At 46.3% G+C, this 9,664-nt stretch overlaps 1 protein-coding gene across 3 annotated transcripts in view; it reads left to right on the top strand.

The window, feature by feature from the left end:
• Nucleotides 1-8,830, top strand: part of PGAP4 (post-GPI attachment to proteins GalNAc transferase 4) — a 13,425-nt gene extending 4,595 nt beyond the window's left edge. For all 3 annotated transcript variants that reach the window (XM_080940293.1, XM_080940294.1, XM_080940295.1), the window contains exon 2: nt 7,043-8,830. In XM_080940293.1, the coding sequence (XP_080796419.1) occupies nt 7,118-8,329 (1,212 nt within the window). In that variant the 5' untranslated portion in view covers nt 7,043-7,117 and the 3' untranslated portion in view covers nt 8,330-8,830. The remainder of the gene's footprint in view (nt 1-7,042) is intronic.
• Nucleotides 8,831-9,664: the final 834 nt, after the last annotated feature.

Here is a 9,664-nt window from a genome sequence, read left to right on the forward strand (position 1 = left end):
ATTCATTAATTGTTGTTACACGCATAGATAGATAGATAGATAGATAGATAGATAGATAGATAGATAGATAGATGAATGGATGGATAGATGATAGATAGACAGACAGACAGACAGACAGACAGATAGATAGATATTCCTAAGTATAGCCTGCTCAGCTACTGTCTTAGGGTTTTACTGCTGTAAACAGACACCATGACCAAGGCAAGTCTTACAAAGAACAACATTTAATAGACTGACTCCCAGGCAGCTAGGATGTGGGTCATAAGCCCACACCCATAGTGACACACCTATGCCAAGGCCACACTTCTGAATAATGCCACTCCCTGGGCTAAGCATGTACAAACCATCACAGTTGCATGTTACTTGTATTTATGTTTTCAGGGATGGACATTTAATATTGAGTAACTGGTTTGTATGCTCTTCGATGGGAAGACACTTCTCCCGCTCTTCACATTCCTAAGTTGCTGTAGTTCTTTGTGCAGTGTTTAGGCCCTCAAGTACTTCCCTTGTCCACCTCGGCATGTCATTTGCCCTTGTTCAGCTTGTGGCTGGGCAGACGTGTTGTGAGATTTCGTGGCTGTAACTTCTGATGCTGTCTGGAGCACAGTCTCCCAGCAAACTTCCTGATCCTTGGGCTCTCACACTTTTTTCTGCCCCCTCTTCCACAGTGTTCTCTGAGTGTTATGTGTGGGAATTATTTCGTAGGTGTATCCCTTGGGACTGGGCTCCACAACTTGGTATTTTAATTGTTTGTGGCTTTCTGTAATGGTTTCCTTCTGTGTCCTTGAGGGCTAGAGACCGTGCTTATCTGTGGGGGCTGAGTTCGATATTTTACCCTCCTTTTATATTTATTTCCCTCCCCTCCCTAATTAGAGCTCCACCGTTTCACCCACTTAGCCAATCAGAGCATCTGTACCTTGCTCTTCCCCTTTCTATGTCTCCCCCAACTCTACCCCAGCTGTGCTCCCCTTTTACTTTGTTGGTTTCTGCACTAACGTTTGAAGACTTGGAGCTGGCACCTCAGCTGAGAGAGAACATAGGATGTCTGTTTCTTTGTCCGGGTTGCCTCGCTCAGGATAATCTTTTCTAGTTCCATCCATTGGTCTGCAAAGTTCACGGTGTCATTTTTTGCTTACAGCGGAACAATGTTCATGGTGTGTGTTCTGCGTTTTCGTTATGCATGCCTTTGGTGATTAAAGAACATTTTATTTTGTTCCGTTTACTAGATATTGTGAACAGAGGAGCGGTGCACATGCCAAGGAGTGGTATAACTGGCTCATATAGCAGATTTACTTTTAGCTTTTGAGTGTTCTCCATACAATTTCCTTTATATCTGCACCAGTTTGCAACCCCACTAGCAGGGAAAGAGGGCTCCCTCCCCCTGTGCTCTCTCCAGCATTCATGGTTGGTTGTTTTGCTGACTTTATTCTGATTGGAGTAAGATGGAATTTCAAAGTTGTTTTGATTTTCATTTTCCTAATTACCATTTTAAAAAGGTATTCCTTAGCCATTTCCTGTTCCTGATAGGTCTCTGTTCAGGTCCCAGGCCCTGGAATTGGGAAGGACCTGAAAGGGAGTGAGAAGTTAGAACCTGCTAGACTCTTAGACGCCAGGGAAAGTGGTGGTATCTTTCATGAAGGAAGGTGGACTTGGGGGAAATACACAATTCTCAGGTTCTTACCTCCTGTCTCCCAAATCCCCTTGGCTCCTTGGCTAAAACACAGCATCTGCTGTCACTCTGTGTACCTGTTCATAGTCCTAATGCAGGCTTCTGTCCCCGTGTCTTTATCCTTTGTTTTCTGAGTCCTACAACCAAGATGTGGCAATAGGGGGGAATCCAGTTAAGGGAATGGCTGTACCTTACATTGCAATATTTACCTCCTTAGAACTGAAACGTTCTTTCCTGCAGACTCCGAAAACCAGTCAGACTACAGTGTCAATGGGGCGTGAGTCTCATCAGTAAGCTTAGGGATGGTGTGGACTTCTGGTAAAAGGTGTCAGAGGAATCATCTAGAACAGTGGTTCTCAACCTTCCTGATGCCACAACCCTTTAATCCAGTTCCTCAGGTTGTGGTGACTCACCAACCATAAAATGATTTCTGTGGCTACTTCATAACTGTCATTTTGCTACTGTTATAAACTATAATGTTAATATACGATAGTAGGGTATGTGACATGTGACCCCAGAGGGGTGGCTACCCCACTGGGAACTGTTAACACAGATACAACATTTCCCTGCCATCCAGTTACATTATGGCTTACTTCTGCCTACATTCATAGGTCGGGAGATGTCCCGCGCAACCGTCTCGCCAGCAAGAACGACGCGGCACACAAAATAAGATTCTTCTGTGGTAAAGCTTTAACGCTCTCGAGAGGCAGAGCATAAGCTTACATCAAGTAGAAGCGAAGACCACGAACTATCTAGCCCATCCCCTTATATAGGAATCAGGCCTCGCCTTGGACGTGGAGCCCCCTGATTGGTTGAAACTCATCAGGCCCTGTGACGCCACGGGAGAGGCAGGGCTCAAGGAGTGGAAAGTTACCCAGCACGTGCGCACATGACTTGTTTACTGCTAACTCCAGCCGGATGTCAGCGCCATCTTGTAATGGAGAATGTGCAGGCAGCGCCCCACAGGGAGAAAAACTCTGTCCCTCAAACTGTGAATGAAGAAACAATTCTATGTATTTAAGTTCAGGTCCTCTAGGCCAGCTATGTGAAACTCTGTCAGGAAAGTCCAATAAGCAGTAGGTGTTGAGGGGACACCACATCTCACCGTGCCCCGAAGGACAAGAACATACTCTTGAATGTCTGTATCACTTACAGATTTTTGCTAAGCTGGTCATTCAATCATTATGTTTCCGTTTTCTACAACCCACATGGGTGTGCTTGTTTGAGTGTTCAAACGATCAACAGTGTTTTCTTTTCTTCCCGTGGAGGTGGTGATATGTATCTCCCTGAGCACTGATGTCGGGCGCTCAGTGCCCCCTTCTGTTTCTGTGAATGAATTTGGAGAGTAAGTATGTGTGACTGGGTCTATGAGTGTGACCAAGTAGCTCTGAGAGCTAGTTTATGACTTTCCATTTCTTTTTTGACTCTGTCACAAAACCAGTAAGGTCAATGAAAAGGGGGCAGTTCTACCTGTCCATTCTAGAATGTTCAGAAGAAACTGGGGTAGTTAAACTCTGCATGCTTAGAAAAAAGAAAAAAGCAAGAAAGTCTCTCTTTCTCTCTCCTCTTAATCTTCTCTCTCTATCCCTCTTTCGCTTCCCTTCTTTCTTCTCTTCCCTTCTTCTCATTGGCTGGCTGTAGCTGTCTCTTCCTCACTCCCCCTTCTTCCCTCATATAAAGAATTTGAAAGTAATTTAATAGCACCCTAGAATCTAACCATTTTCTGCTTAATAGCCACATTATGGACATTTGCTGTCATGAGGCTTTTATTTGTTCAAAATATTCAGACTGTTTCTTCAGATATTCAGAATAAGGGTATTCACTGTTTCTTGCTTATAGTCATGAATACCTGAAGTGCTTGTAACTCCACATATGAAAATGGGAATGTCGAAACACCTTAGTTCTCACTGTACCTCAGGGCTCATTGTGGAAGTCTGCTGACTCTTCAGTTCCCCAGAGTTTGGGGACAAAGCCTATGCCCAGAGAGGGTTTGGGGCTTTCTCTAAGCAGACTGTGAGATACTTTCTTTTCTTCCGAGGGTCTAGGAATCGGTCTACAGGTCCTTGTTTCTAACTGTGACCTTCCTCCTACCCTTACTTGTCAGAAGAGTGACTTTCCCTGCTCCTTTTGCTTTGCCAGTGGATGGGATGAGTAGCCTTGATGTGCACCACACCAGCAAAGATTCAGATTGACTCCGCCTTAGCTTCTACCTGAGCCAAGAGCCCAGCCCTGGTAGCCATTTCCTCTGCACTTTGATCCCCGAGGAGAAGCACATTGGGTGCCTGCGTCCACCCTGCCCTCTGTACTTGAATCCACCAGGGCCATCACTGTCAACAGACCTGTGTGAGAGAATGCTAAGTCATTACTGTAAATCCTAAAGTTTGTGACTGTTTGTCCTCCCAGTAGGAGATGATCACTGCACGCAGAGACACTAGGCACTGCCAATAAGCCCCTCTTCTTCCTTGATCATCTGTAGAATCACTCACTCACACACACACACACACACACACACACACATACACATGCACACATATACACAAACATACATACATACTTACACACATATATACACACACACACATACATACATACACACACATACATACATACATACATACACACACACACATACAGAGAGAGAGTAAAGGACTTGTAAGATGTTACTGGCTTTATTTCTTACAGTAGAGAAAATTCCTAGGCTTAAAGGTCCTCTTATGTCAACATGAACACTTCCATCTCATTGTGACCTGCCTACTACCATCGTAAGTCACAGCATTTATTGTACACCTGGCATTCTCAAGGCTGATTGTCTTATCTTGTTGACTTTGCATCTAGTTCCGTCCTCTATATATGGTCTTGCTTCCTTGGGTAATAACCAGCACAGAAAAAATAGTGAGAGCAGAAACCACCCAAATGGCCCTATTCCCAGAGCTTCTCAGCTACAGGCATGGGGTTGCCTCGGTGCTGATATCGGGTTTCCAGCAATAGTGATGAGAGACTGAGGCCAGGTGAGGTACCAGTCTGATGTTCTAAACTGTGGACTCAGATCAGAGAGTAAAAGAACAAGTTTATAGTATTCTGATGTTCACAAGCCACCGAGCCCCAGGGTCATATGCTACCAAAAGCTCTTTGTTTCTTTTCCTTTTGGGTTATTCTCCAGATCTTTTGACATTACTAACTAAACTCCTTTGACTCCCATCTTTGTTCCCGGGACCATTCTGTTGCAGACTTGACTCTGCTTCTTTGAAATGTGTCCCAACATAGAAGAGCTGTGGTGTTTTACATGACTGTAGAGAGCAGGTCAGAATAACTACCCCACAGAACAAGTCCAGAGACATTAGTGTGGGGGCAATGGTTTGCATGTAGCTTACAGCACTAAACAGTGTAGGTGTCAGGAAGGGACAGGGGAGCAATGGGGGCAGGCTCTCTTCTAGATCCACAGAGGTGTTCCATTCATCTCACGCCTTCTTGGCAAGCTCTAGTCATATGACCCCTGCCCTGAAGGGCAGAAACTGGGAAATGAAGTTCAGTGTGACTGCTAACGGCAGACAATACAGCTGAACCTCACGAGACATGGAGAACCCCGCATCGTGTACAAGCTGGACCATTTTCTTTCAAGTAGCTACAAACCTTTGGAGGCAACGGTACACTTTTGATGCTTTAGCTATCAGTGAGTTTTGCCTTAAGCCAACTGCTCTTATACTAGCTTCACTATTTTTAATTTTGTTGTTTGGTGTGAATCTGTTTTCCACCAGAAATGTTAGAGTTTCTTGCTCCTCAAATATTACTCAAATTTGAGCATCAATTTTATTTTTTTTCTGTGTGTGGGGTGAGGGGAGGGTGCACTCACAGATATAGTTTATGTAGTGTATGTACATGTGTGAATGAACATGTGAAGGCTAAAAAACGAACCTTAAATGTCTCAGACAAGTCAACCTTGCTTTTTTTCTTTTTTGATGTGTGTTTTCATGTTCATGTATATGAATGTGTCATGGGGGACTGCACAGGTCAGAAGACAAACCTTTATTGTCAGACCTTCCCTTCTGTCTTGTTTGAGATGGTCTCGTTGCTGCCCACACCAGACTTGCTGGCTCCAAGCTTTAGGAATTCTTTTTATGCTTCCCGTCTCCCCATAGGAATACTGGCATTACACGCAAATCTTACCTGGGCTGGTTTTTATGTGGGATCTGGGAATTTAAACTCAGGACTTTATGCTTATACAGCAGTCCCTCTTTTCTATTAAACCACTTTTCCAGCCTCTAACTGCTTTTACTCTAGGATCTGTGCACTGGCCGGGAGTTGGGCCATCGGGCTAGCCTGGCTTGCCAGTGAGCTCCAGGATCTACTTGTCTTCGCCTCCTGGAGGGTTATAAGGCTGTGTTTCCACATACAGTTCTGGGGAGAGGCAGGTCTTAGGGTTCAAACTGGGGTTCTCTGTTTGCATAGCAAGCACTTTATTGACTAGCTTCACGGGACATACTTTAATGACATTTTTATTCTGTGTAATGTTTCTCTCTGGAATATTTATTAATATTTGTGGTAAATCTACCAGCCAGATTATTTTTATTTTAGAGCTGAGGAATCCAGGATATGGAGAAGTGAAAGGACTTCCTACCAGCTGAGTAGCAGGTCTGGGTTTCACACCTGGGGCATCATGTCTCAAGACTTTCCTTTCTGGACCAGGCTGCTGCTTCTTCTGCTGATCCTCCCCCACCTCCCTGAAAAGCCCCATTGTAGGTTCTCCATGGGGATGTTTCCCTCCCCTCTCTAAATCCACCGTTTGCTCGGGTAAAGAAGGTACTTTCTCCTACTGGCTCAAATGATAGTCCTATCAAAACAAATTAGGAGGAGAATCAGAATGAAGTGATTCGATTGACTGAGATTAGAGAAATCAAAGGTGACATTAAATAGCAAGCACCCTGGCTGCTGGGTTGCAGAAAGGCTCGCAGACTCACAGTCAGTGCTATGGTTAAGCTTTGCTTGCTCAAGCCATGTGTGTCTTCTGTGGCCAGCCTTGGTCTTTTGTGTTTGTTTGTTGATTGTTTCTGGTTTTGTTCTGTGCACCTATGTCTTTTGTAGCAAGTGAATTAAATTAATAGTTTTTCCAACTACTGGTCGTCTTATGGCACCCTGTGAAGCTGATATCGCATCTTTAGGCGTGGAGAGTTGGTGGAACGCTCAGGGCGTCTTAACCTGTGAGCACAGCAAGGCTCGCCGGTAGTCAGAATGCAAGAAAGCCACCACTGCCGAAAATTCTTTTCAAGTCTCTAGTGGCTACATGACCTTGAACTAGAATTTCTGACTCCGCGTGTGCTGGGCTGTATTGTTGGCATTTTCAAAGTATTGTTTTCTGATTCTACGTTTTCTCTTTAGGTCTGACTTAATGATTCTGGCCTGAGATCCAGGATGCTTTGTTCTTGGGACCAGACATGACCAAAAGTTGACCTCATGAGCACGTCAACCTCTCCAGCTGCCATGCTTCTGCGGAGGCTTCGGCGACTCTCCTGGGGCAGCACAGCAGTGCAGCTCTTCGTTCTAACTGTGGTGACATTTGGCTTACTGGCCCCTCTGGCCTGCCACCGGCTTCTCCACTCATACTTCTATCTGCGCCATTGGCATCTAAACCAGATGAGCCAAGACTTCCTGCAGCAGAGCCTGAAGGAGGGAGAGGCTGCCCTTCACTACTTCGAAGAGCTGCCCTCCGCCAATGGTTCTGTGCCCATTGTCTGGCAGGCCACTCCCCGGCCCTGGCTGGTGATCACCATAATCACTGTGGATAGGCAGCCTGGCTTTCACTATGTCTTACAGGTAGTGTCCCAGTTTCATCGGCTTCTGCAGCAGTGCGGTCCCCAGTGTGAGGGACACCAGCTGTTCCTGTGCAATGTGGAACGGAGTGTGAGCCATTTTGATGCTAAGCTGCTCTCTAAGTATGTCCCTGTGGCCAACCGCTATGAGGGCACGGAAGATGATTATGGTGATGACCCGTCAACTAACTCGTTTGAGAAGGAGAAGCAAGACTATGTCTATTGCCTGGAGTCATCGCTGCAGACCTACAACCCAGACTACGTCCTGATGGTGGAGGATGACGCTATTCCGGAAGAACAGATCTTCCCGGTACTGGAGCACCTACTGCGTGCTCGCTTCTCTGAGTCACACCTCCAGGATGCCCTGTATCTAAAGCTCTATCACCCCGAGAGGCTACAGCACTACATCAACCCAGAGCCCATGCGGATCCTGGAGTGGGTTGGGGTGGGCATGCTGCTGGGGCCTGTGCTAACCTGGTTATACATGAGGTTTGCCTGCCGCCCGGGCTTCAGTTGGCCTGTCATGCTTTTCTTCTGTGTCTACAGCATGGGGCTGGTGGAACTGGTAGGCCGACACTATTTCCTGGAACTGCGGCGCCTGAGTCCTTCCTTGTACAGTGTGGTCCCTGCGTCTCAGTGTTGCACCCCAGCCATGCTCTTTCCTGCCCCTGCTGCCCGCAGGACCCTCACCTACCTGTCCCAGGTGTACTGCCACAAGGGCTTTGGCAAAGACATGGCACTATACTCTCTGCTGAGAGCCAAGGGGGAGCGGGCCTACGTGGTGGAGCCCAACCTTGTGAAACACATTGGGCTCTTCTCCAGCCTAAGATACAACTTTCATCCCAGCCTACTCTAGGGGTGCCAAGAAATGCTTTTCTCCAATTAGCTATTTCTGGGAGAGGCACACTGAACTCTTTATTTAGACGTGGTTGCTTGCAGATATTTCATTGTTCAGAGGTGCAGAGGCTCTGGGACAGTGGAGGAATGCATCCAAGTGAGAAGCCCTGACTGGTAAATCCAGAAGCAGCCGTTTGCTACAGGCCTGGATCTCTGTCCCTCTACACAGCCACACTGCCTCATTCAGTCTGTCCCGCTCAGTGAGGACGAACGTCACTGACAGTCATCTTCTCTGTTGTCTGCAAGTTCTGCCTCATGGCAGAACCCATGACTGCCAAAAAAAATCTTGTGCACTGTGGTGTAAGACGTGAGTTAGGATTTTAAGGATAGAGTGTGGTGAGCAGTCAGATGCCTTTGAACGAATTCCTTCCTCAAGGTAGAATGGATGTGTGCTTAGGATATATGCCCGAAGAAGGCGGGGCCATGTTGCCATGTTCTATTCGTTTTCCTTGACCTGGTGTAATAAAAATGTCAAAGTTGTGCTGTGTCGGTTGTCTTGGAGGCGGTGACCTGGCTCTCCGGTGCTCAGAGTGAATGCCACAGCAGAATCTCCATGTGCTTTCTAAACAACCCAAGTCTAGTTGCTTCAGCTAGATACAAAATCAGTGTTGAGCGTTTCTGTCGTAGTCTGACTCCTTGGCAGGTGGATATTTCAGGGGACCGAAGAGCGACTCCATACTAGGAGCACAGCCTTCTCCCTGTCCCTACATTTGCTGCCCAAGGTTCGTCCTCATTTACTACTGGGGATGTTGTAACGTAGGAGACCAAGAATGGGCTGTGAAGTAAAAGCCTCCCGACTTATATGTTCAGGGGTTGAAGGGCACACATGTGTGGGAGAGAATAGTTTTTACAATTAAAATGTTTTGATTGTGTGTGGGAGATAGCATGTTTATGTGTAGGAATACATTCATGTATCTGCAGTTGTATGGAGACCAGAGGTTAACATCTGGTATCCTTCTCAGTTGTTCTCTGCGGACAGGGGACGTCACTGAACATAAAATTTACCAGGTTGGCTAGACTGGCTAAGCAGCAAGCTCCAGACAGCCTCCTGCCTCTGTTTCCCACTACACTGCTGCAGATTTGGGCCATTCTGCCTGCGTGCTGGGGAATAAACGCAGAACCTCAGCCTTATGTGACACGTACTTTATCAACTGAGCCATCTACCTAGTCCACTTTTGTGTATTTAGTAAGGTATTTGTGATCCTGTTTAATGGGGACATAGGGCATGTGCCTTTCACCTGCATAGTAGCTCTTTGAGCCCAACCACTGCTAAAACTAGAGAATGGCTTTTCAC

Source organism: Micromys minutus (genome assembly GCF_963924665.1).
Source record: "Micromys minutus genome assembly, chromosome: 28".
Lineage (NCBI taxonomy): Eukaryota > Metazoa > Chordata > Mammalia > Rodentia > Muridae > Micromys > Micromys minutus.